The sequence below is a fragment of the Ochotona princeps genome, chromosome 28 (genome assembly GCF_030435755.1).
Source record: "Ochotona princeps isolate mOchPri1 chromosome 28, mOchPri1.hap1, whole genome shotgun sequence".
NCBI classification, from domain to species: domain Eukaryota; kingdom Metazoa; phylum Chordata; class Mammalia; order Lagomorpha; family Ochotonidae; genus Ochotona; species Ochotona princeps.
The window spans coordinates 3330156-3356534 of NC_080859.1; the positions used below are offsets into that span (position 1 = coordinate 3330156).

General features: G+C 51.2%; 2 protein-coding genes across 2 annotated transcripts; one reads left to right on the forward strand and one right to left on the reverse strand.

Annotated features, from left to right (window-relative positions):
• Nucleotides 1-1665: 1665 nt before the first annotated feature.
• Nucleotides 1666-2767, reverse strand: RPS23 (ribosomal protein S23). The gene is made up of 4 exons (XM_058656310.1): nt 2638-2767; nt 2207-2366; nt 1947-2067; nt 1666-1854 (listed from the first exon to the last, which is right to left on the reverse strand). Exons 1-4 carry the CDS (start codon nt 2639-2641, stop codon nt 1708-1710), a joined length of 432 nt encoding a protein of 143 aa, XP_058512293.1. The 5' UTR covers nt 2642-2767; the 3' UTR covers nt 1666-1707.
• Nucleotides 2768-2925: 158 nt separating this feature from the next.
• LOC101521067 (V-type proton ATPase subunit S1-like protein) lies at nt 2926-26129 on the forward strand. The gene is made up of 7 exons (XM_058656189.1): nt 2926-3052; nt 3435-3542; nt 19447-19505; nt 19990-20234; nt 21941-21991; nt 23869-24109; nt 25823-26129. The coding sequence occupies exons 1-7, from the start codon at nt 2926-2928 to the stop codon at nt 26114-26116; spliced, it is 1125 nt and encodes a 374-aa protein (XP_058512172.1). The 3' UTR covers nt 26117-26129.
• The last annotated feature ends 250 nt before the right edge of the window (nt 26130-26379 follow it).

Here is a 26379-nt window from a genome sequence, read left to right on the forward strand (position 1 = left end):
AAGTCAGGAACTTCTTCCGGGTCTCCCACATGGGTTCAGGGTCCCAAGGCTTTGAGGAATCCTGCACTGCTTGCCCAGGCCACAAGCAGGGAGCTAGAAGGAAAGTGGAGCAGCCAGGACATGAATTAGTGCCCTTGTGGGATTCTATGCTTGCAGGTGGAGGACTAGTCTGTTGAGCCAGTTCATTTATCCATTTTTTTAATGCAAAGTACTTTTGATATTACCTCTAAGAAATAAGAAATCTACCCAAACCTAGGCTTTAGCTTTCTCTTTTTGCTTTGCAAAAGGAAGACTGTATTGTTTATGAAAATATATATATATCCTTTCACTGGCTTCTGTTTGTAAAACAATCAATTGGGGTTCTAGTGCTGAAGTGTAGCAAGGCCACTGCCTGCAGTGCCAACATCCCATGTGGATGGCTCTTCTTGGAAAGGGATTATCAAGGTGGTCCAATTACTTGATCCCCGCACCCATATGGGAGACCTGGAAGTCCTTGACTTCAGGCTGGCCATGACCGGCTATTTGCGGTGAGTTAGCAGTGAAGCACTCCCTTTCTCTGTACCACTTTCTTTTTAAAAAGATTTTTTTATTGAAAAGTCATATAAACATAGAAAAGGATCTTCCATCCGCTGATTCACTCCCCAATCTGCTGCAATGGCCGGAGCTGAACTGATCCCAAGCCAGGAGCCAGTAACTTCCTCCAGGTTTCCCACACGGGTGCAGGGTCCCAAGGCTTTGGGCCATCCTTGACTGCTTTCCACAGGGAGCTGGATGGGAAGTGGGGTTACCTGGATTAGAAGCGGCGCCCTTATGGGATCCCGGCATTCAAGGACTCAGCTGCTAGGCTAGGCCGACCAGACTTTTGCCCCTCTCCTACTTGACTTAAAACACTTCACATTTCCTCCTTTCATCCTCCATGATTCTTACCTACTCTTCCTACAGTGACCAGACTGCAGGTTCAAGATGACCGTCTCCTGTGCAGCAGAGTCCAACGCACAGGCTGTGTGACACCAGGAACTTATATGCAGAGGGATCCACTCAGCCACCGGACTTGGACGAACTGGGTGAATGGCCACGCAGCTCCCATCAGCACAGGTGCAGGACACCTGTCCTCCACAAGTCCTGGACTTCCACTGTGGCCTGCGCATGTTGGATTCTTGTTTAAGGCAGGGCCCTGGGGTCTCTCTTGAACCCCAAGAAGTCAGTTAAGTTAGCCAATAACCCTTGCATCTATCTGGTCACCAGCTGAAAATGGCTTAGCCACACCATGAGCAGACTTGCCCTATGAACCTGAATCCCAACAACCATCACGGCAGACCCCACACCATCTCCATAAGTAACTGACCTGCCTTAAAGTCATCTTGTCTGGCACGGCCTTCCATCAGCCCAGTTTCCAACAGCACTGTACAATACGGTTCCAACACCTTCAGACACCCAGGAGCAGCAGAGAGGGGAGGAAGCTACAGTGCTGATCACGATGGTCCCTGAAGTCAGGGGCTAAGAACATGCATTTGCAAGGGCAGCCCGAATCCTAACCCAGGTACTCAGGAATGGTTTCAAGTCTCATTCTGACGCCAGAACACTACCAACCTGGAAACTCCCCATCAACCCCTGAAATCGGAACACAGATGCAACATTGAGAATGAACAAGACAGAAAACAACTCTGGAATATGAAAAATTTATTACTAGATTTCTGACACTGGCATTTATGATCTTGGTCTCTCTTTCTTGCCTTTGTATAAGGCCAAGAGGGACACGTTCGCTACTTTGACCACCTTAAAGCGGACTCCAGGAATGTCACCGACGGCGTGGCCCTTCCGCCCAAATCCAGCCACCAGCACTTCGTCGTTTTCCTGCAATCAGAGCAGACTCCTGGTCAGCGGGACGGCAGCCCGCTGCTGACCGGACCCCGAGGCCCAGCCTGCCGAGCCTCCCCGGCCCTCACCTCGATGAAGTTGAGGCAGCCGTCGTTGGGCACGAAGGCCGTGATCTTCTTGCCGTTCTTGATCAGCTGCACGCGGACGCACTTCCTGATGGCCGAGTTGGGCTGCTTGGCCTCGACGCCCCTGGAACACACAGCGGCACGTCGGGACGAGCCCGGCTGTGGGAAAAGGGGCGCCTCGCGGTGCCCCCGAGCGCCTGGCAGCCCTGCCTCCCGCCCGGTCCTCGTCTGCCGGCAGTGCCAGCTGCCTCCCTGGCACTCACACTTTCTCCAGCACGATGCCCTTGGCGTGGGAGGCGCCCCCGAAGGGGTTGGCCTTGAGCGCCGTGCCCAGGTGCGCCTTCTTGTACTGCTTGTCGTGCCACTTCTGGTCGCGCCGGTGGCTGCGGAGCTTCCTGGCCGTGCGGAGGCCGCGGCACTTGCCTGAGGGACCGGCGTCCAGGGGGGAGACTCGGTCAGACCCACGCGGCTCCCCACACCGGGCCTCCGGGCCTCCCGTGCCCGGCTGGGAGCGCGCCCCAAGGCCCGGGCCCCGGGACGGCCACCCCGGCCCACGTGCCCGGCCTTCCGCGTCCCGCCTGCCGGGACGGCACCGAGCCCCCGCCGCACGCCGGGCTCCCCTGCCGCCCGCGGGGCCCAGCCCGGGGTCCCCACGCCGCGCCCCGACCCCCCGACCCTCCCCCGCTCCGCTCACCCATCCTGCCGACGCGCGGGCCTGAGCCAAAGAGAGCGACGCAGCGCCGGGCACCCAAAAGGCACCGCGCGCAGGCTCCGCCCAGCCGAGGACCTCCGCGGCTGCCCCGCGCAGCGCCGGGCCCGAGTCCGCTACGGAACGCCCAGGAACTACGAATCCCAGAGCCCCTTGCGCGAGACGCGCGCGGCGCAGGCGCGTTGGGCACGCCGTGGGCTGGCGTCTCGTGTGCGTTGAGGAGGGCGGCGTGTCCGGGTGCGGTGCGGCGCGGCGTCGGCCTCGGCCGCTGTCATGGCGCCTGTCCCGGCCTTGAGCGTCTCTCAGGAACGAGGTGGTAGTGAAAAGATAAACATGGAAGCGTGGAGTCAGACCGCGCTTTGCACCTCGCAGCCGCGGTTTCCGGCCTCCGCCACCTCAGGCAACCGATTTGTTCACAGTTGACATTGTCCCGCAGAAAAGGAAGTCGCAGGAATTCTGAGCTGTGGATTCATTTCAGCAGATATCTATATCTGTATTTTTTAAAGATCTATTTATTTGTATTGGAAAGTCAGGCATCTGAGGAAATGTTTGCACTACCGGTGTCGTGGGCCCAGGTAATGAAGAGTGAAGGTTTGTCCGGTGGAAGGTTTTACAGGTGAAGCAGGGGACAGAGTGTGTAAATACTCAGTACTTGCACGTAAAGGTGTTTACTTAGGGCAGCTGGTTCACTGCCCGGACGCCTGCGTCAACCCGCAACCCAGGCACCCCAACAGCAGCTGACGCAGACCTGGGCGAGCACCTGCCTCTTGCTGCTCGCTAAGGGACTGGCAGCCTCAGGGCCGCTGCGGAGCGGGTAGTCGCGGAAGGCATGGCCGCCGAGGGGATGTTGGAGCTCAGAGCCCGGGGCAAACCAACCAGCCCAGGCTGTGGTGAGGGAGGGAAGCCGCAGGAGAGGCCGCCTCCGTGAACAGGGTGGGCTACGAGCAGGCCCTCTGCGGTGACTGAGAGCCAGCAGGGAGTGGCAAGGGACTTCTGTCTTTAGGGGATCACGGAGGCTGCTGTGCCCCGAAGACCGGGATCCCCGAGGCCTGTGGTAAGGACGCCCCATGGCCAGGACAAGGTCAGCGCAGGGCCGGGAGCCTAGACCTCCATCCAGGTCCCCCGTGTGAGTCACAGTGTCCCAGGCAGTCCCAGGCACCTGGACTGGGAGCCGAGTTGGCAAGTGGATGCCAGTGTTGGCAGATGGCAGCTTAACCTGCACAGTGCCAGCCCCAGGATGGTTCTTTTTAAGATGGCAGACGTTATATTTTTGCTATGCTGAGGAGGTTCTTCTAGTAGAACAGGAAGAATGCTGCCCATCTTCCCACGAACGGATCTTCTGGGGTCCTTGCAGCTGAATCCGTGATCTCTGGCACTCCGTGGCCGTAGGTTAGCTGTAATTATTCCTACGGAGGACTTTGACTTGGGCTCCCCCTCCAGTGTAATCAGGAACTTGGTCTTGCAGTTTCGCCCATTTCTCTGCTCTTTTCTCCCGGAAATAAGCAGGGCCCCTGTGATGAGACAGCGCGGGGAACAGAGGTCAGGGAGGTCGTGTGGTGGGAGTCATCTAGGACCCCGCGCTTGGGCAGCACTTACCGTGTGTGCCGCACGCTGCTATGAATGCCTGCCGCTTCTTCCTGAATTCCCCTAACAGTCCTAGCATGGATTCTGATAAGGTTGGCCTCGGTGTGAAGGAACTGAGACAGCACGAAGGTTAACATGCCCAAAGCCACATGCTTAGCCTTGGAGTCACGCTGAATCCAGCCCATCTGGGTTTGGAACCTTATGTGAGGGATTGTCGGAAGGTTCATGGCCAGTACGTGTTATGCAGATGTGACCTGGGCTTCAGAAATGTTTGCATCAAAATAAACACATCTGAATTCTGTTTTTCATGACATTTTAAAAGTATACACCTGAGGCCGGATATTGATGAATATGTCTGAATACGGGATATTATTAAAGGAGAAAAGCAGATGGCTGATTCATGGGCAGAAGAGGGACTGTTCTGGGCAGAGAGTTAGGTGTGAGAAAGTGCGAAAAGATGTGCAAGTTGGAGAAGGGTATCCTTGTGTGCAGGTGACAGGACGTATCTGATGGAAACCCTAAAGATTCCACTGAAAACGCCTGCAAGTAATAGACTCAAAAGATCAGCACCAAGAACGTCGTAGAAGAATCAGTAGTGTTTCTCTGTCCTAATGGGGAACTAACATAAAAAAGAAATGAAGTAAACAACCGCATTTAAAATAGCTACAAAAAGTGGTTAAAGTCCTCGCGTTACACGTACCAGGATCCCATATAGTCGCCGGTTCTAATCCCGGCAGCCCCGCTTCCCATCCAGCTCCCTGCTTGTGGCCTGGGAAAGCAGACCCGTGTGGGAGACCTGGAAGAGCTCTGGCTTTGGATTGGCTCAGCTCCTGCTGTTGCCGTCACTTAGGGAGTGAACCATTGGACAGAAAATCTTCCTCTGTCTCTCCTCCTCTGTATATCTGCCTTTCCAATAAAAATAAATAAATCTTTAAAAAATAAAATAGCTGGGCCTGGCAGCGTGGCCTAGAGGCTAAAGTCCTCTCCTTCAACACTCCAGGATCCCATGTGGGCGCAGGTTCTAATCCCGGAAGCTCCACTTCCCATCCAGCTCCCTGCTTGTGGCCTGGGAAAGCAGTCGAGGACGGCCCAAAGCCTTGGGACCCTGCACCCGTGTGGGAGACCTGGAGGAGGTTCCTGGCTCCTGGCTCCGGATCAGCTCAGCACCAGCCGTTATGCTCACTTGGGGAGTGAATCATTGGACGGAAGATATTTCTCTCTCTCTCCTCTCTGTATATCTGACTTTGTAGTAAAAATAAATAAATCTTTAAAAAAATAAAATAGCTACAAAAACTAATAAAGGAATATTTGGGAGGAAATGCAATGAAGGAAGTGAAAGCTCCATATATGGCAAACTCAGAAAACTGGCCCATGTTCATGGACTGCAAGAGTTATAAAGTTAAAATGGCCATTCTGCCAGGGTGATTAATACACTCGATATAATCCCCATCAAAATATCAAAGACATATTCCGGAGGGAAAAAAAAGTGGTTAAAGTGACCCTGAGTAGAAACAGCAGAGCTGGAAGTAGTACACTACCTAGTCTCAACGCGTAATGTGAAGCTGTAATAGTAAAATTAGAAATGTCTGGCACAAAAATAGATACAGAGCAATGAAACGGAGCAGAGAACCTGGGAGTAAATATATCCCTTGCAGTCAATAGTTGATAAAGATGCCAAAAACACGCAGGGAGGTAGAGTCTTTCCCAGAAGTGGTATTTGGAAAATAGGACATCCACATGGAGAATAATGGAGTTAGATTGTTATCTCACACCACACAAAAGGCAACTCTTGGAACAGTGCTGTGGAATAATAGGCCAAGTCTCCACCTGCAGTGCAGGCACCCTTTGTGGGCACTGTTTCAACTCCTGGCTGCTCCGCTTTGATCTGACTCCCTGCTAATGTCCCTGGGAAAGCAGTGGAAGATGGCCCAAGTCCTTAAGTTGCTTGCCACGTGGGAGACCCAGAAAAAGCTCTTGGCTCCTGGCTTCAGTTCTGCCCACCACTTAGGGTGTGACCAAGCGGACGAGGATCCTTTACTCTGTCACTGCGCCTTTCAGATAAATAAATAAGTCTTACACTTAAAAAAGCAACTCAGGATGGATGAAAGACCTGAGGATAAAGCCTGAAATTGTAAAGTTACTAGAAGAAAGCACAGGGGAAGACTTCTGTGAATCTGGTCTAATCAGGGACAAACAAAACTGACACAGTGTCTCACCGCCCTGGAAGTGGCTGCTGTCCCCAGGGCCGAAGCACGCGCTACCGGTGGGGCTGGGCAAGGCTGTAAGGCTCCTCTGCAACAGTGTGAGGGTTCCTCAGAAAACCGCTCTCACCTGGCGGTCCCACTGCGGGTGGAGTCCACGGAGCTGAGATCATTCTGTCAAAGAAATGCCCGCACTCCGTGTTGACTGCAGCCTTAAACGTGAGAATTGACGGCATCAGCCACAATGCCAATCAATGATGTTTGCTTTGTGGGAACGTTTTCATAATCACAGCCTAATTTTTCTTTTTTAAAAAGACCTTTTTATTATTCTTATTGGAAAGGCAGATATACAGAGAGGAGGAGAGACAGAGAGGAAGATCTTCCGTCCGATGATTCACTCCCCAAGTGGCCACAACAGCTGAAGCTGAGCTGATCCGAAGCCAGGAGCCAGGAACTTCTGGGTCTCCCACGCGGGTGCAGGGTCCCAAGGCTTTGGGCCGTCCTCGACTGCTTTCCCAGGACACAGGCAGGGAGCTGGATGGGAAGCAGGGCCGCCGGGATTAGAACCGGTGCCCATGTGGGATCCTTGTGTGTGCAAGGCGAGAACCTTAGCTGCTAGGCTACTGCACCAGGCCCAACAGCCTAATTCCTCTAATAGAGAAATATTCATGTAGTTTTATTTCTTGTTGATTCAGACCCGGTCCTTAAGGATAAGAAATTTTTCTGTTTCATCCATGTCTGCAAAATTGTTTCATAAAATTATCATGGCATTTTGTTCGGCGTGTGTGTTTAATTTCAACAGTGGCTTCAGTGTGTCCGGTGGATAACGTCCAGCCCTTGCTGATTCAGCTCTGTAGGATGTACACCTCAGTGTTTGTCCTGTTCATCTAATCAGTCAAGTTTGTAGGCGACAAACTGTCAGATTTCTCTTAATGTCTTTCCAGTATCTGTAGACTTATCATATCTCCTCTCTTGTTCCCTGTGTTGGACCAAAAACAGTAGGATGGCCATACAAGGTTACTTCAAAGCATTAATAGAAAAATGGCATGAAAAGTTAACCCTTGGGCCCGATGCAGTAGCCTAACAGCTAAAGTCCTCGCCTTGAACAAGCCAGAATTCCATATAGGCGCCAGTTCTAATCCTGGCAGCCTCACATCCTGTCCAGTTCCCTGCTTGTGGCCTGGGAAAGCGATAGAGGATGGCACAAAGCCTTGGGACCTTGTATCTAGGTGGGAGACCCCGAGGGGGCTTCAGGTTCCTGGCTTCAGATCGGCGCAGTCTGGCCATTGCAGTCACTTGGGGAGTGAACCATTGGACAAAAGCTCTTCCTCTCTGTCTCCTCTCTCTCTCTCTCTCTCTCTCTCCATATATATATATGACTTTTCAATAAAAATAAATCTTTTTAAAAACCTTATTTTGGCTCAAAATTTTTTGAGATATGAATATTTTCTCATAATATGCATTCCCACAGACTTTTTGAAGACTTCATTTTTTGCACCAAAAATCAACTTTTAATTCTATTTTGCATGAAAACATGTGTATTAAAGATTTATTTATTTTTATTTGAAAGAGTTACAGAGAGGAAGAGACAGAAATCTTCCATCTGCTGGTTCACACCCCAAATGTCCACAACAGCCAAAGCTGAGCTGATCTGAAGCCAGGAGCCAGGGGCTGTTCCGGGTCTCCCACGTGGGTGCAGGGGCCCAAGGCTTTGGGCGATTCTCTGCTGCTTTTTCAGGCCACATGCATAGGAAGTGGAGCAGCCAGAGCCTCACAGGACTGATAGAAGAGGAGGGAGCTTTCTGGAACAGCTTGACCCTATAGGTGTGAGGCAGGAGACCGGAAGACCTGCAGGGCTAAAGCCGTTGTTGGGGTGCAGGATGTATGTAACCCAAACGGGTTTGCCATAGCGATGTTCATGGGTGGAGTTCAAGCGAGCAGCCTGGGTTTTGTGGGGTCACACAGTCACCAAGAGGTGGTCCCTGTGCTGTGTCTGTGCGGGCATTCCAGTTGTAGTGTTTGGGAGAGGGCAGTGAGTCTGCTGTGTGTGGCTGTCCTCCAGGGAGGCGGTCACCAGGAGGTACCTAGTGACCTTGAGGTTGATGTCACAGAGGAACTGGGAAGGAGGAGGGAAGTGGAAATGGCACTGCCCTCATTTTACCCAGAGGCTGAGTGCTGGGCCCGCCTGTGGCGGTGCCAACGCAGTGGGGAGTCCTTAGAAACTGCACTCCCACACTGTGGCCTGTGGTCCTTCCCGTTAGCAGTCTGAGGTGTAGGAGGTGCTCACCCTGCTGGGGAGTGGCAGTGGGCCTGGCGCCGTCAGCCCTGTGCCATCCGCAGTGCGCTGTGCTGCCAAGCTAGGAGGTTCAGCGTGTCTGGCGCATGCCATGCATTTTCAGCTTAAGATGAATTTGTGGACACATGGCCTCTTCATTAGTTGAATAGCATCTGTATTTAGAATGAATGCTGAGAAAATGAAATTAGACGTCCTTGGTCTAAGGCCTTCACTCTTTCCTGGTGTTCCTGATAATAAACATCCCTTTCGGTACCGCCTGAGCTGCATGCAGGGAGTCTTGATGTGTTTTGTTGTCATGCATGCTGTTCGCTAATTTTGGTTTCTGACTTCTTTGATCACGAATCATCGAGAAGTGTGCTACTTAATTTTCAGATACTGGGAATTTTCCTGAAATCTGGTATTGATCACTAGTGCTCACAGTTCAAAAAAAATTGTTGATGTTTGCTGTATGCACCTGTGGTTGCATTTCCTGTGTGTTCTTGGGGAGAATGTTTTTTGCTGATGCTGGTGTGGGGCTGTGCATGCACTAACCAGGCCGGGGCGACAGGCAGCCCTCTGTGTCTGTGTTCAGGGTGGTAGTGACACTGAGTGCAGGGATGTGAGGGCTGTGATTGGATGAGATCTTCTTTCTGCGACCTTCTTTTTGGTGGGCCCAGCGTGCCTTTAGAGCCCCAGTTTTCTCCCGTGTCTTCCCCTCGGTGAGCTCACGGCCGCTGTGATGGGTCCCTGTTGCTGGGTTCTCAGTTTCCATCCCTTTGGCTGCGGTGCTGAGCTGTCATCCATACTGGCCTTTCCAAGGGTACAGGTGGTGCCTGGGCCTCTGCTTGCCTCTCCTCTCCTTGCCAGTTGAGTTAGCACCAGATCGGGGGGAGGGCCATTTTAATTTTGTTTCTGCACAGGCAACCTCTTCCTGCAAATAAGAACGTTGTGTCTTCACAGTTAGGTCAGGTGGTAGATAACGAACGGGTCAAGGGCAGTGCTGGTCTTTGCCCCCTGGGCTGGGGAGAAGTTAGCTTTTTGGGGGAAAAGAGCCAACAATTTCAACAGTGTAGATGATTAATACCTGACTATTTTATAAGAGAAATGATTCCTGGTGATTCAGCTGTAAAAAAAAAAAAAAAAAACGTGGCAGTGGTTGCTATGGAAATGTGACAAGTTGAAATAACAGCTTAATGTGAGAATGGAGATGCCGTGAGAGGGTGGCGCTGCCCTGCTCTCCCAGTGTGGGTGGAGTGCTCCTGCTTTACCTATTGCATTGTTAAACACCATTTTTCCTTTATCCAAAATGGATGGGATCTCCTGTCATGTCCTTCTGCCTACAGCCTGGCGCAGTGACTCTTTCTACGGACATTTATGCCAAGGCAGAACTAAAGAAATAGGTGCTTGTTGCTGTCTGACCTTATGCAAGCCTGATGTTTAAAAACCCTGTTGTTGTAATTAAGCCTGTGTGTAGGCTCTAGGGGGAACAGAAGCTGTTGAGTAATGGCCCTGGTGAGATGGCTGAGGGGTCTCAGGTGTTCTTGGCTTGGCTGAGAGCCCAGCAAAGGACAGGAGGCTTCTGCTTCAGCAGGCGCCTCTTCCCTGGGAACAGGAAGCCGATTGTCCTCACCACAGGGAAGTACTACACTTCAGTGGCCTTGTCCAGAGAGGTTCAACAATGGGGAGACGGTCACAGATGCAAGTGGTCTGAGTTGGGGGGCGGGGCAGTCCAGCTTGGTGATGCGGGGTGGAGAGTGACTCCCAGTCCTTGCTCTCTGCAGCAGCGTGTTTGTCAGGATCATTCCTAGATTATTTAAACATAATAATGTGCAAGGGATTGTAATGTGAATATAAGAATCTCTTTCAAAAGAAAGCATTTGCAAACTTTTGGCCATTGTATAAAGATTTTGCTGCTTAAAGGGATTTAATGTAAAGCAAAATTTTGTTAAATTGGAAACACAAAGATTAAGATGGTGAAGGATGAAGATAGAGGCAGGAGAGAAATGAGGGCTTCCTGGGTTGACAGAGCCACGCCGAAGGACAGTAGTGGTGTCCTCCCACGGTGCCCTGGGCCTCTGGCTCTCGTTGGCTCTGGCCTTTACTGCCCACAGGGAGAGCTCTGAGAGCAGGGTGTGCCTGTGGTCATGTTGCAGCCTGCAGAATAGCACGCTCATGTGCACATGAATATTCAAATTTGCTTCGTTGGCTTTCAAGTTAAAATTTCCAAATTTATGTTAATTAGAATAAAAATAACATCTTGGGTTCATTACTGAGTCATATACAGTGCCGTCTGTGAAGGTGAGTGTGCTGGTTGCTTTGATCCATGTGTAACAGTGAGTGGCTGGGTTATCAGGGGACTGGGCTTTGGGGGAGGAGTCTCCAGCTTGGGGAGCAGCACAGGGCACGTCTCCCCACCGTGAGTCCTGTTGGCATTGAGGTGAAAGCATTTGTGAAGTGGAGGTGGCTAGCTCCTGGGGTGGCTGGGTCCGCCCACACTCCCCAGCCTCAAGCTTCTCCCCATTGCACTTGGGGAGGGTCACTTAGCAAATCCTCCTGCTTAAGGCTCTCTCCAAGGCTGGTGCAGGCTCTCTGTATGCTTTATCTGCCTGCCTTTCTGTCCCTCTCACTCAGTCAGTCGTTGCCTGGTGTGGAGGCAGGGACAGCTTCTAGGAGGACGTTAACCACAGCTGCTTGTTCATTTTTCTGCCCATCACTGGGCCTAGAGCTCCTGGAGAGACCAGTGCTGGGGATTTTGTTTGTTTTTGCTTGTATGCCAGGTGAACAATTCAGCACCGTACAACCCAGAACAAGGCTATGAGGGACAAGGCTGACTCAGCTTGTCTGCAGCCATAGAGTGCTCGAATCTGCCACGTTGTTGTTCATATTGCACAGGTCACCGAAAGCCCAGGGTGGCAAATATTAGCATTTGCATTAGAAGCACTTGTAATCATTTGATTTACTCAGAGTTGATTTGATGAAAATCGGTGGGACTCATAGCAGCAGGCACACCTGAGGGGGTACACAGACCATCTCACACCAGGAGCACGGAGTGTGTGCTCGAGTGCTTTGCTAGATCACAGAGAGGAGAGACAGAGAGGAAGGTCTTCTGTCCAATGATTCACTTCCCACACGGCCGCAACAGCTGGAGCTGAGCCGATCCAAAGCCAGGATCCAAGAGCCTCTTCCAAGTCTCCCATGCGGGTGCAGGGTCCCAAGGCTTTGGGCCGTCCTCAACTGCTTTCCCAGGCCACAGGCAGGGAGCTGGATGGGAAGCAGGGCAGGGCTGCTGGGATTAGAACCTTCACCCACATGGGATGCTGGCATATGCTAGGAGAGAACTTTAGCTGCTAGGCTACCATGTCAGGCCCTGCATTTCCTTTTTCAAGCAACTAATTTCTTTGGAATGCTTGGATTTTGCTTTTCCAGTTAGAGTTGCGTCAAGACCCTGGGTGTTGGAACCGTGTGACATGGAGTGAGAGTGGATGGTGTTTTGGGGGTTTGGTTTAGTCCTTCATGGGTGCATGGGCGGTAGATGGAGATGAGTTGATTAGACACAGCGCCTGCCCTCCCTACACCTTCTGCAGCTCGGATAAGGGAACAAGAAAAGTGCACATCTCATTGCAGATTGCGTGAGGGGACTGCAGGGGGAGTCGGTGAGGCGAGGAGATCCCTACAGAGCTAAGGGCAAAGGCAAAGGCACCTAGGGGCCCAGGGCGCCTTGGTGTCCCTGGAATGTGGGCCGGAGGAGCTGGCCTGGAATTAATGGAGAGAGGCCAGCAGGGGCCGTGCCAGGCAGGGCTTAGCGGAAGGCAGATGGCATTGGATTTGGAGTCACTATGCAAAGACCATCATAATTGATTCAAACACTTGACACATGCAGCTTTTGGCCTGAGAGCATTAAGTGAATCAATTTTGCATGCTTGCTAGATGCTTCCTAAGCTATTGTTAGAATTCCGGAGTTCAATCCACTTCCAGATTCCTCTGTGGGAACAGAGTTCTCTGGGTGATTTATAATTACGGGAGATGGAGTTTGAATATTCAGATTTTTCAGGTGACAGTGCGTTCAGCAGAACACGACCCATCAGCACAAAGCAGCGAACCCGAGGCCTCTTCAGGTGTGAGGGTGGCTGTGGCCCTTCACCCTTGGCATGCGAAGTGAGTCACTCTTTCTCTGGGGTAGTTGTCCAGGATGCTTATGCACAAGCAGCCATGGAAGGTAGAAGTACTGTCTGTCACAGACGCCGGGTTTGCTGACCACCTTGGAAGGTGGCGTTGCCCTTCAGAGCTCAGGGCGAGTAGGCTTGCCCAGCATCGTAGGGCTTGCTCCTGAGACGAGACGCCGTGGTGTAGAGACACCACGTGGGACCCTTACATTCCATATCACAGTACCTGGGTTGAGTTCTGGCTCCACTTCTGAGCCTGGCGTCCTGCTAATGTGCACTTTGGTAGGCCGCAGTGATGGCTCAGCCCCATGTAGGAGACCCAGGTGGGATTCTGGGTTCCTGGTTTTGGCTGGGCCCTGCCCTGGCTGTTACAGGCATTTGGAAGAGCAAACCAGTGGATAGAAGATGTCTCTCCATCTACCTCTGTGTTTCCTTCTTTCTTCTTGTCAAATAAAAATAAAGAATGCAAAACTCCTCAGGTAAGCGAGCATGTGTTAGGGTTCCTGTCTCATGGACAAGGAGAGCTACCCACAGTGCACACTGCTGGCTGTGCGGTGAGGGATAAAGCCCCTTGTCTTGGACCCAGAAGTCCCGTGTCTTCACCCAGCATCTGTAGAGCCGGCAGGCGGTAGATGGTGAGTGAGTGATGTCTCAGCTCCGTGGCGGTCCCTGAGAGAGCTCCTTAGTGGTGTGGGCAGGCAGGTCACGTGCCGGGCCACCGAGAGGCCTCTGGGGTCTTGCAGCTTCAGGAGACACTCATTAGCACTTAGCAGCGTTGCTTTTCTCCAGTCACAAATGGGTTATTCTCAGCCAGTCACATCTGAAATGTGGTTTCTAAAATACATGTGTGAAACCTACTAGCTACTAATTATTTCATGCTGTATATTTTTTTCTTCCAATTAAAATTTATTTATTAGAGAGAGAGAGCACCCCTTTCCCCTTGTTTACTCCCCAGATGTTTGTGGTGGCCAGGATAATGTGGGCTCAGGCTGAGACTTGGGAACTCAAGCCAGTTCTCGCCCATGGGTGGCAGGGCCCCGACTATCTCAGCCACTGCTGCTGTCTCCTGGGACCTGCATTAGCCAAAAGCTGGAACAGAAAATAACCCGGGTACTCTGATGTGGGACTGGTATCTTAGCTGCTGACTCACACACTCACCCCATGTCTTGACTCTTCTTAACCGAGTGTGCAAAGTATTCCAGTGACAAACAACGCTGTGTGAAGATTCTGGGATCATCGAAACATAACATATATTAAAATGATGCTTCACTTAAAATGAAGAAATTGTGTGTGTGTTTGATAACCCACGTGTGTTTCTGTGGGAGATCCTTTCGTCATCTAACACTGTGGTTTCTCAGTGTTCGGACTCATCCCGTTGTGGTCTCCCCGGGGCCTGGACGCGCCTCCTGCCCTGGGCCTGAGTGAAGCCACCGCTGCTGCCCCCACAGGACACTGTGGTCTGGGTCCAGCAGCTGGAGGAGCGCTTGTGGATTTGTCCTGTCCGGTGTGGTGGCCCTGCCCACATGGCTGCTGGCACTTGGAGAGCAGCTAGTCTCCCCTGAGAAGTGTTCTAAGTGTGAATTATACACCAGATTTCAGACTTGGAAAGGAGCAGAGGCTGTTGCATTCATAGTTCTAACGCTTGATCTTAGCTGAAAGGCTGAGAACCGATTGGTAATGGTTCTTAAAGTTGACTGTGTTTGAAGTGAAAGTAACAGAGGTTAAATAAAAGCATTATTTGCACCAGTCTTTCTTGTTGTCCTAAATTCCCAGTTGCCTTTCTGTGGCTAGTGGACAGTTGTCCGTGCCAGATGGGGCTCTCCTGATGGGTGCAGTGACGCGTGCTGCTCCGGCACGTGTCCTTGGGGGAGCAGCATCAGGGCCTCTGGGCGGGTGGGAAGCAGAGTCCCTCCCCACGTCCCAGGCCTGCTGAGGGCGTGTTTTCAGATCATCCTGTGCAGCTCGTTCGCAAACTCCAGTTGGATCGGCGGAGTGCCTAAGACTGGGATGGGTAGACTTTGCAAATAGAAACAGGAGCCCAGTTAAATTGGGTTTTCAAATAAATGGTGAATGCTTTCCAAAAAATACAGTATATCGCAGTTAATGCATAGGGCGTATTAATAAGAAATGTGGCTTTTATGAATTTTAGAACTTAACTGGAGATTCTAGGGTTTGGCAGCTCCACTTATCTTTTCTGTACCTGCCTTGTTACTCAAAATTCTACATCAAGACCACACTTAGGACTAGTAGGTTTTTTATTTTGTAATAATTGTATTTTCTTCCTGATTCCTGCATCCTCTGGTCATTGTATTTTCTGTAGTGCTCCCTAGAACACTGCCGAGGAGGTGGTGTGTGCGAGCGAGACTGTGAGGCAGCCAGTGGTCCCCTCTGAGCCGGGCCCCCAGCCCCCCGTGCCCCACCTTCTCCTGCTGTGCCCTTGAAGAGAGCAAGGTTCCAGAACGCCAGCAACCTTGCCAATTCCATCCTCGGAGGATTTTCTTCCCTGTGGCGTGCTGACGGCCGTCTTGCAGATGTACAGCAGCTCAGGGACCTGCTTATACTGTTTGTGCAGGTTCTTTAGGGGCTGCAGTGGGTAAAGAGGCTGGGGGGAAGGGGAAAATGGGGGTGTTCCCCGTCTAGCTGAGCACCCAAGTCAGAAGAGGCATGTGCACCATGGCCCTTCCAGCATGTCTGTCCCTCTCTGTGTGCAGTGTGGGGACAAGGCCCAGGAGGGTACGGTTGGGCCTGGTTTCCATTCTGGCAGGGTGAGGGGCCTGCCCCCAGTGCTGTCTGTCCCACTGCATGCACTTGCAGACAGCCAGCCAAGGACCTCGCAGGGGATGGTGCATCAGCGCATGTGTGTACATGTGCAGGTGGCTCCTGAGATCCTGCCTCACGTGTCTGTCTGGAACCTGCATGTAAGAATAGACAACCACTGATTTAGGGCAGAATTCAGTAGCTTCCAAAAAGTACCACAAGAATCTTATTGTTAAAGAGTTGTTTGAGAGGAACAAAACAATGCAGACTTCTTAAAAAAAAACAAGAAAAAGCTGAACTGGCAAATGCATCGTTTCTATAAATCTGTTCCCTAATAATCTTTCATCGAGATGAATAATTAAAAACTTGAATACTGTATTTGTTTCACTCTGTGCTCTAAATTAAACAGTGTCAGGTCCCTCCCCTTGGCCACCAACCTTTCCTTTGATTGGTTGAACGTGCCATCAGTCACATGGCAGCCAAAAGCACGCCTCTGCTCTGCTTGCATTTGTGTTAACAGATGTGCTTGGTTTGAACAAACTGATCCATTTCTTGATGGGAAGGAAAATCTTGTTTTGCTTTTCACTCGCTTCTTTATGTATGGGGTTCTCGCTGACTCTGGAGCAGCTGCTGGCCAGGAAGAATGCTGGGTGAGTAGCAGCATGCCTTGAATTAGGCGTAACCTTTGTCAACTTCAGGGCAGGTATGGGCGCCTCTGGGTTGCTTCATGTGGCTTCCCATCTTTGTGATTAAGATGTGTAGGCCGAATTAGAGTGCTGTTAGCTACTGTAGGAACCAAACCAAAAGGGAAGCGTAACCTCCATCAGTAAAATACCCCCAGAAATATTTGAATTGTAGATCAAAATGTGTTTCTGCAAGACGTTGACTGCTCAAACCTGTGTGCTTTTGTACTTACAAGCAAATGTTAATGTAAGCAGGTGTTGATTTTATAGTCTCCTGCCATTATGGCAGAGGAGAATAGAACAGAAGGTTAAAAATATCAGAAATAGCTAAGCCGTCTCCCCAAGGAACGGCATTCAGCGGTGGAAGGTGGTAACTGTGCATGGTATTTAAAGTGACCAGGCAGAATTTTCATCTCTGTTTTCCTTTATCCCTCTCACTTCTCCCCATAGCAGGTCAAGGTGCATCTAGGGCTTTATCCACACAAAGCAAGGTTCAGGCTCCTGGACAGCTACTTCCTGCCTGGCTTCCCAGCGGCTCAGTGCCCCAAGGCATTGGTGTGAGGCCAAAGGCAGCTGTGAGCAGGCATTCGGTAGGACCTGCACAGAGCAGCCCTGAAGGCACAGCTCCAGGAACAGGCCTTGCCATTACTTGCTGTCACAGTTTCCAAGTCAGTCACCCTTTCCTTCATGCTCCCTTTAAATAGTGACTTCCATCCCACAGGTGTTTAAAACACACTGCTGTGTCTCCACCCGGCCTCTGTAGGACTGACGGATTTGTCCTCGGCACTGGTAAAACAAATGCCAAGAGTTAAAGAAAAAAAAAAACCCACTCAATTCTCTTTTAAAGAAAAAGTTAACAGGTTTCAGCCATTGTAGCTTTAGAAGCTTCAGGTCAGAAATCACATACATCTACGATCTTTTGAATGTATGGCTATGGCATGTTAGTTTGTGCTAGAGGAAGCATCCATTGGTGTTTGTGAATGTCCTCTTAAGTCCCGGATCTGAAATTGGAAATGGCTGCCCGCCCGGGGTGCGGGCTGCTCTTGGAGACTCGGAGGCTCTAGGATGGCTGTGTTTGAAGTCTGGCGTGTGTTTCCTCACCGGGGGGCGGGGTCACTGTTTTTTCCATTCCGCGTTCCGACCTCACGCTTCCAAGAAGGAATCCTGTGTGAGCTCCCATTCTCCGTTGAGTTCGGAGTTTGTTCATTAATGTGACACTTCACTGATGTATTTAACACCTTTTAAAGTCTGTGGTGCTATTCAGTCACTGGGTGCTGTGCCTCTGGGTCCACCTTGAGGGAGCAGAGAGCCATGACCTGGCCCCCTTGGTCTGAGCTGCCTGGAGAAGTGCTCATGGGGTTCATGCTGTGTAATGGCAAAGGGCCTTTGAAATGCATGCTGAGTGAAGAGCAGGGGACCGTGAGCCGTCTGTGGGAAGTGAGCCCTCTGCAGTTGGGACTGCATTGCTGGTGAAGTGGTATGGAGCTGTGATCTAGAAGCTATGTAGGGAGAAAGGAGAAGATTCCAGACTATGGGAGCAGTGTGTGCTAAGGCTTTCACGCAGCACTCAGGGAACTGCAGACTGCTTGTGTAGCTGCAGCAGAGAGAGAGAAAGGGCAAGAGGAGAAATGAGGCTGGCACTGCGGGCATGCTGCAGTTGAGGCTGGCACCATGGCTATGTTGTGCTCAAGGCTGGTACTGCAGGCATGCTGTGGTTGAGGCTGGCACCATGGGCATAAGAATAGGAGTTTGATTAATACAAGGATACTTTTTTTAGAGATTTATTTTTATTTGAGAGAGGTACAGAGAGAAGGAGAGACAGAGAGAGAGACACAGAAAGACATCTTCCATTTGTCGATTCCTTTCCCAAATGGCTACAACAACTACAGCTGGGCCAGGCTGAAGCCAGGAGCCAGGAGCTTCTTGGGTCCCTGCACCTGTGTGGGAGACCTGGAGGAAGCTGCTGGTTCCTGGCTTCAGACCAGCCCAGCTCCTGCCATTGCGGCCATTTGAGCAGTGAACCAGTGGGTGAAAAGTATCTCTCCTTGTCGCTCCTCTCTGTAACTCTGCCTTTCAAAGTAAAGCAATTTATAAATTTGTTTTAGTTCAAATTTTTTTTATATTTTGTTTGAAGGGGATACATTACTTTCTAAATTATAAGCTCATTATTCAAAAAGTTTTGGGGTGGACGTATGGCAGAGCAGCTGATGCCCTTGGTGATTCCACATCTCCTGTTGGAGGGCCTGGAGTCCCAGCTCCACTTCCCGTTCTAGCTTCCTGCTAGTGCTCGCTTTGGGAGGCAGCAAATGAGGGCTCCAGTCCTTGGTCCCGCTGCCCGTGAGGAGCCGCGCATTGTCAGCTCCAGGCTCCAGACTTGCAACTCATTCATTAGGCCATCGTTGTGTTTAAGGAGCGAACCAGCACATGGGAATGCTCCTCTTGTCTGTCTGTGTCTCAGCCTGTCAAGTACATAAGTGCATGCTTTTAAAATGAGCAGCTTTAACCGGCTAAGTTTCTGTTCCTTTCCTCTGAGATGTAGAAATATACTCAAAAGTTATGGTAAGAGGGGCTGGTACCGTGGTCGCACAGATTAAGCCACCAGTCGCAGTGCCATTATGGTATCATAGAGTTCCGGTTCAAGTCCCAGCTGCTGCGCTTCCAACCTGCTTCCTGCCAATGTGCCTGGGAACTCAATGTATGATGTCAGAAGTGCTTGAGGACCACATTGGAGGCCCAGACGGAGCTCTCAGCTGCTGACTTCTGCCTGGCCCAACTGAAGTGATGCCCTGCCTTTTAACAATGAAATTGTAAAATCCTAAAAACCTAAACTGTAATATTTATCCAACATCTCTTAATTCTTATTTATTATTTTTCTGATTTCAGTTCTCGAACATCTCCCGATAAAGAAGTGGTTATAAGGAATGGTAAGCTGCCAGTTGCCATTCTGACTCCTGGGGGAGGGGTGGAATGGGAGAGATGACTGACGAATGTGCTGGCACCACGGGCCCTTGTGAGCATCTTCTGGACCAGCAGGTTCTGAGTTCTAAGCCAACCAAAGCCTACTGTAGCTCACAGCTCAGTTACACGAATTCGTTGATGTCAATCATGATGCTTCTATCACTCTTTGACAGGTCAGAAAAATAATGGGAGTGTGACAGCCATCCAGAGTTCCGTAATACCCGTCACCCAGGTATGGATATGTGAGTGTATGAGAGCATAGTCTGTTTCTAAACGTGTGGGAGCCACTGGGAAGCTATGAGCAGTGAGTCGGTTAATAAGGAACAATTTCTTGCCTGCACTTTGGATGGAAACATGTCCACGGGCATCTTAACAGAGGAAAGTATGGGAGCTGCTCAGTCTGAACGTGCCCTCTCCCGCTGTTGTTACAGTGCTTGGTTGTACTTTCGCGGCTCTCTGGGCAGGATCATTACAGGGACGGTTATTCTCTGGTCCTAGTGTGTGCTTGCTTTGAGCTTCCTGTTGACTAATTCTTTGCCCATGTGCGTTTACGTGGCAGTAATTGGTCACCTCTTTGTAGTGTGTGTTTTAGGGGTTTTCAGTCCATGTCTGGTGCTTGCATTCATCCTTCCTAGAACGCCCCCATTTACTCTAGGAAGCCTTGTGTCCCAGGCGCACACACTTACCCTGTAAACCTTCTTTATTTGATGAATTAGGCTCTGAATGTCACTCTGAGCAGAGAAGGACGTTTTGGGGAAAAACACTGGAATGTGGCCAGCAGCTTTGGGCCCAGAAGTCCCGTTAACGTCTCCGTCGATGGATTTCCCTGCATTCTGTTCTGGGCCAGAAGAATCACAGTGAAATTTAAGAACCAGACCTGGCTGGAGTTTGCCAGTGACACCTTTGGCCAGAAGGTGATGGTGGACAGCAGTAACTCTAACTGCAGCGAGCAAAGTGCCACGTAAGTGGGTCTCCAGTTTGGAGGACGCTTGGGGGTGGCTGTGTTCCGGTAATCATGTGATTGCCGATTCTGCCATGCAGAAGGAAAGGAGGCAGTGCCTCCCTCGGAGCCTCTAGTGTTTATAGTGAAAGGCTAGGGAACGAACATGGCAGACTGTAGCTTCCCCCCTGGCAGTTTGCCTCTAACCCTTGAAGCTGATTGTCACAATAATCTGTGGCAAATGATCTTTCCTGGGAAGCCAAGCATGTTAGGAAGCTCCAAGGAGACCACAACTCCTGGAGCGCAACACTGTGAGGACAGGAAGCTGGGCAGTCCCAAGCAGCTCTGACGGGGGCAGGTGGGGACAGAGAGTGGGGGTGCCCGGGGACGGCCTTGCCCTGAGGCCTAGCTTGTGAGCTGCAGACTCAGGTTCTGGGACACAGAGCTCTCCTGATTCCTCGGAAGAATCGGGGAAGAATCGCCGTTCAAGAAATGTGTTTTCTTTAAAGTGTTTTTAGTGTCTTGTACTGACCATCAAAACTAACATACCCAGTCCCTGCCAAAGGAAATTTGTCCCACTCCCTCTACCCCAGCGAGGCCCTATGGACCTCCACGAACATAAGTCCTACAGCTCTGTGTCCGCTTCGTGGCCAGTGACTAACTGGACTCCTCTGCTGCTGTCTGTCCCCCTTTCCCTCCTGGGTGACACAGACTGACATGAATGGAACACACATCCTGTTCCTCTCTCCAGAGGTCACAGGGGACACTGCCGCTCCGTCACCTGCGTCCCACACCCCAGCGTGTGTGGGCTGCCATGTGCTCTTAGTAGGCTAACCAGGGGGAGAGCTGGGCTGTGAGTGTCATTGACATGGTTATTCCCTTGACTGAGTAGTAATCTCTCTCCACACCAGGAAATCTTGTGTTTGTTTTTAGGAAAAGGCGAATAAATATAAGTATTAAAAGCTTAAGAGTCAGTCTCTAGCCATTCAGATGTCTGTCCTGTGGTATCTGACTTGATTGCATTACACATTTGGAACACTGTGTCCCATGCTCATTAACTGTCCGTGCGTCTCCTGTCAAGTGTCCAAACCTCATTAATTGGGAAAATTTTCTTTTGTTCTCCTTTCTGTTTCTTCTTCTTCTCCTCCTTCTTCTCTCTCTCTCTCTCAATATTTCTTTATTTTGAAAGGTGAGAGTTACAGAGAGGTAGAGAGAAAGTGAAACAGAGAGAGGAGAGAGATCTTCTATCTGCTGGCTCGCTCTCCACATGGCCCTGACAGCCAGGGTTGGGTCAGGTTGGAGACAGGAACATGTAGCTTCATGTGGGTCTCCCATGTGGCTGGCCAGGACCCCCACCCCAGGACCCCCACCCCAGCAGCTGGGATGGGAAGTGCTGCTGCGTTGGGCTGCCTGGTGACTGTACAGTCAGTGTCTCTGTATGCCCTGTATGGAGTTCTTACTCTCCCCAGTGTCTTCTGCAGAGCAAACATCTTAGATTTTAGTTAAGTCCAATTTACCAGTTTTTCTTCTTTGGTGATTTATCCTTTTATGTTTCCCAAAAAATCATTGCCTACCTCAAGATTGTAAAAAAATGTTTTCCATTCCCTGCACGAATGTGGTTTGGACATTGCACTGACGTCTGTGGTCTGCTGTGAAGTAACTTCTACTGCAGTGTGACGTCAAAGACGTCCCCATTTTGACTGACCCTGTTGCCTCTGTTTGCTTAGGTTGTCTCTGAAGCTGGGAGATGCTGAAAGTCTCACAAGCCTTGCCATAAGGTGAGTAGCAGAGCTGAGTTTATTTCTACATATGGATGATACTTCATTTCACACATGAGTATCAAGAGCTTTCCATATGCCAAGTGCTGTGGTATGTCAGATGCCATACCTACCTGATTGTCAGGCATTACAGAGCAGAGTATTGTAATACGGTCTTTGTAGTTCCTGCCTGAACACTTCTGCTTCCTCCCCTGGACCTCTCAGGTAGGGACTTAAAGAATGCATGGCCTGGCGATGTAAAATCTGTTGTTTCTGAGCAAAGGTGAAAGTCAGAGAATACAGAAAGCAAACTGTGCTTGGCGAGGCTTTAGTGTGAAGGTTCTCTCAACAGCTCCCTACAGGAAGTCACGCTTGTTCCTTAGGTACAGTGACAGTCCTCATTGGCTGACCTTTGTGTGGCACGGCTTATCTGGGAAGGTCAGGGGGAGGACAAAGTGGAGGTATTAGTGGTTTTCTCCTCCAAATACAGTCCTTCCTTGCTCTTGTAGAACAGCAGTGTGGCCGTAGCGTGTGTGTTTCTGCCATGACCTGCAGCCCCAGCAGGCTGTGCCAGGGCAGTGTGTGGAAGCCAGGCTCCATCAGACACGTCACCTGGGGAAAGCTCTTGTGAGTCCAGGAGCACCTGCACACCGTGTCTGCCTCTTGTCTGAGAAGACAAGGTCCCAAGGAAGACTGAGGCACATCACGCCTCGGACTAACCCAGGCAGCTTTCTTCCTCACAATCTGTGCCCATGTTCCGACAGACACCAGTGTGTCACTGGCGGTGACTTAGGAAACAAGTGCCACCCATCTTGCAGAGAAACTTCAGAAGGATCTGGAATCTCAGAAGGCAACCAGACACATTCTCACACATGCACACATACGCACACACTCATGCACATGTATGCAACCATACACACATGCGCGCGCATGCGCGCACACACACACACACACACACATTTGTTCAGTATGGAAATGGGTTCCAAACCTGACTTTGTGGTATGTATCTGTGATCCATACACACACACTTCTCAAAGTGGAAAGTGGCTTTTGTTAATGCTGTCTTTGGTTTTCCAATGTAATGTGCCCTTTTTGGGGGCCTTTCCTTTCTCCATGGTGGCGTCGTCCCACTCCACATATTCGGAATGGAAATTATTCCCCCAGATACTCCTGCCATGGCGAATAGATTACAGAATACATTCGTTTCAGTGTATCCCTTTTAAAAAAAGATTTATTTATTTTATTGGAAAGTCAGATATACAGAGAGGAGGATAGAGAGGAAGATCTGCCATCCATTGATTCATCCCCAAGTGGCCGCCATGGCTGGTGCTGAGCTGATCCAAAGCCAGGAGCCAGGAAATTCCTCCAGGGTCTCCCATGCAGGGGCAGGGTCCCAAGGCTTCGGGCCGTCCTCGACTGCTTTCCCAGGCCTCAAGCAAGGAGCTAGATGGGAAGTGGGGCCACCGGGATTAGAACTGGGGCCCACATGGTATCCCGGCACGTGCAGGGCGAGGACTTTAAATGCTAGGCTCCTGCACCGGGCCAAGCACTGATTTTAAAATCACTGTTTAGATCAATGCCTGTTTTTAAGATTTTTCTCATTTTTTAAAACAATAATAAGCACAAATAGAAGTTGTTTTTCAAAAAGAAGGTTTGAGTCCCCCCTTCCGATTAACCTTTTTGTGTTCTTGCACATGTGGGAGTTTGTGTTGCTCACCGTGGAGGTTACTGTTTGGGGGTGGTCCTCTTCTGGCACCGGGAGGAGCCTCTGATTTGAAACCAGAGGAGAACGTGCCAGCAGAGGGCGCCATTGTACTGCTGATAGCTGAAGTCCTCCATCAATCCCGCACGGGAGAGAAGAGCTTAGCCGGCAAGCATTGTTTTGTCATTATTTTCAGATTCGTCCTTACCAGTGACAACAAAGTGCCCATCCAGAGTTGGTTTAGTTTGTACCAAGTCCAGATTATTTTCAACAATTCAGTCCATGCAACGTTCAATGCAACTGGCATATACGCCCCGAGGAGTTACTCGTACCACTGCCACCTGGTCAGCAGCCTGCAGGGGGCCGATGCGCTGCTGCTGCCCAGAGACCCCGGGCACGTGCCCAGCCTGTGGGAGGTTGCTTTCACTGATTTCCAGGTAAGGAGCGTGCTGCCTGCACCTGCCAGTGTGGGGCCAAGGACAAGAGGGGAGCAGCCATGCTGAGGGCAACGCTGGGTTTGTTCTCATTTGCTAGGTATGGGATGGAGCAAAGTGGAGCAGTATTTCCCCTGAAGGAGAGAAGGAAGGGGAGGGAGGGGAGGGGAGAGAGGGAGAGAACAGAGAGATCTTCCATGTGCTGGTTCAGTTGATAAACGGCTGCAACAGCCAGGGCTGCACCAGGCTGAAATCAGGAGCCAGGAGTTACTTCCACGGCTCTCACATGGGTCCAGGAGCCCAAGCACCGGAGCCATCTTCCACTGCAGGGAACTGCTTTGGGAGTGAAACAGCTGGATCTCAAACAAGTGCCCCTGTGGAATGGTGGTGCCACACCACAATGCTGTCTGGGAAAGTCTCTGGGGAGGGGCTGCTTCCTGCTGAGATGCTGTGTAGCCCCTCCCTGCTGCTCCCCTGTCAGCAAAGCTCGGCCTGCTCTCTCCCAGCAGCAGGCCCGCCGTGTGGGGATGTCACCTGTGCTGTGAGTCTGGAGGGGAGGATTTTGGGGTGGGGAAGGAGCTTGCCTTTGGGGGTCATCCGGCTCAGTCGCGAACAGGAAATACATGTTGGCAAAGGTGTGGGGACGTGGGAACCCTTGTGGAGGGCATGCAAATGCCATGTGTGGTGGAGCTGCATGGCACATTCGGGAGCCTGGGCCCCGCAGAGTTCCCGCTGTGTCAGCAACATCCAGAGAGCGGAGCCACCTGTCAGCCAAACCCTTTCTCTTCGAACTAATCAGACCACTGTATTTGTATGCATGGGAAGACTTTTTTGTTCCCCCATGAGGGGTCTTCAGAAAGTCTGTGGAAAATGGAATTGCAGTACAAGTTTATGATAGTGCCAACAATTTTTAAATCCATGCATAGATTTTTTTGTTCACAATACACATTTTTCCCCATGCACTTGTGAAAACCCCTCTTGGTCTCTGGGTGTGCTGGCTGAGATCCAGCTCTCCCCAGCCTGGTCCAGGTCTGCAGGGTCGAACACATGAAGGAGAGAGAGTGCTGGGGCCAGGAGACGCAGACACACGGTGAATGTGTGAGCCGGGGATGGGACCAGGACTGAAGCCAGACTGTGCAACTGGCAAGTTCCTTAACTTTCCAAGTTTCCCTATTCAAAAAGAGGGGGGCGTAAAATAGTGACCTGCACAGCCACTCTCGTGGGTGCTAAAAGGCGGTGTCTTGTATGGCCAAGTCCGCCACAGCATTAGCTTTTATGGTTATGACGCTTCATCCAGCTGAGAGGCACATTGTCCTCCCCTCAGAGACCCCTCCTAGCTCCCGTGGGAAAACGCCCACCCAGAGGAGCTGAGTTGTAATGCCTTGAAGAGACTTAGGTGCACCCTGGAGATGTCCAGGCGCCATGGTAATTGTGTCCTCACACTACCCAGAGCATTCGCCTGGCTCAGGTTGAAAGAGGTTTTCTTTCCAAGTCTGCAGTCAAGGTTGGTGCTACGGGGCCGTGTATCCCAGGAGCCCTTCCTGGTGACAGCCAGACACACGGTGTCGCTGGGCCAGTCCCTCAAGTACTGTCCGGTTCCTCAGTCGAAGGTTGAGCCTGGCGAATTCCTGGGCCAGAGCTGCCAGCCCAGCTGGGCGGCACACGCGAGGGGCGAAGGCAGTTGCCGTCACTGCAGCTCTTTGCTTCTCCCGACAGATCCAGGCCTTCGGCATCCAGGGCGCGCAGTTTGCCAAGGCCCGAGACTGCGCCCCTTCCTTCTCGCCCGCCGTTCTCATGGGCCTGGCCACGTCCCTGATCCTGCTGCTCGTGCTGGCCTACGCCGTGCACATGCTGGCCTACCTGCGTGCTCTGGACCGGCACTACGAGTGCCTCGCCTCCCCTGCCCGCTTCCCACTGCCCAACGCTTGCGAAGCCTCAGAAGAGAAGGAGCTGCTCCAGGGCCAGGACGCCGAGTGCTATGAACTGAGGAGCCGCGATGCCTATGATTAGCAGCCCAGGCCCTCGCCCCTCACCTTGTCCACAGGGGCTTGCAGGAACCGCTCCCTGTCTGTGCTGGCTTGTGATTAGCCTGGTGAATGGAAAGGAAATACGGGATGGATTGTTTTGAGAGCATCCACTGGCTGACCTAGAGTGCCCTGGGGTTAGAGACGTCCTGACTGCTGCTCGGACACCCCTTGAAAGCAAAGGGGTGCTGTGAAGTAGGGAGCTGAGAGAGAGAGAGGTGAAGATGAGTATGAAGGAGGGCATGCTTG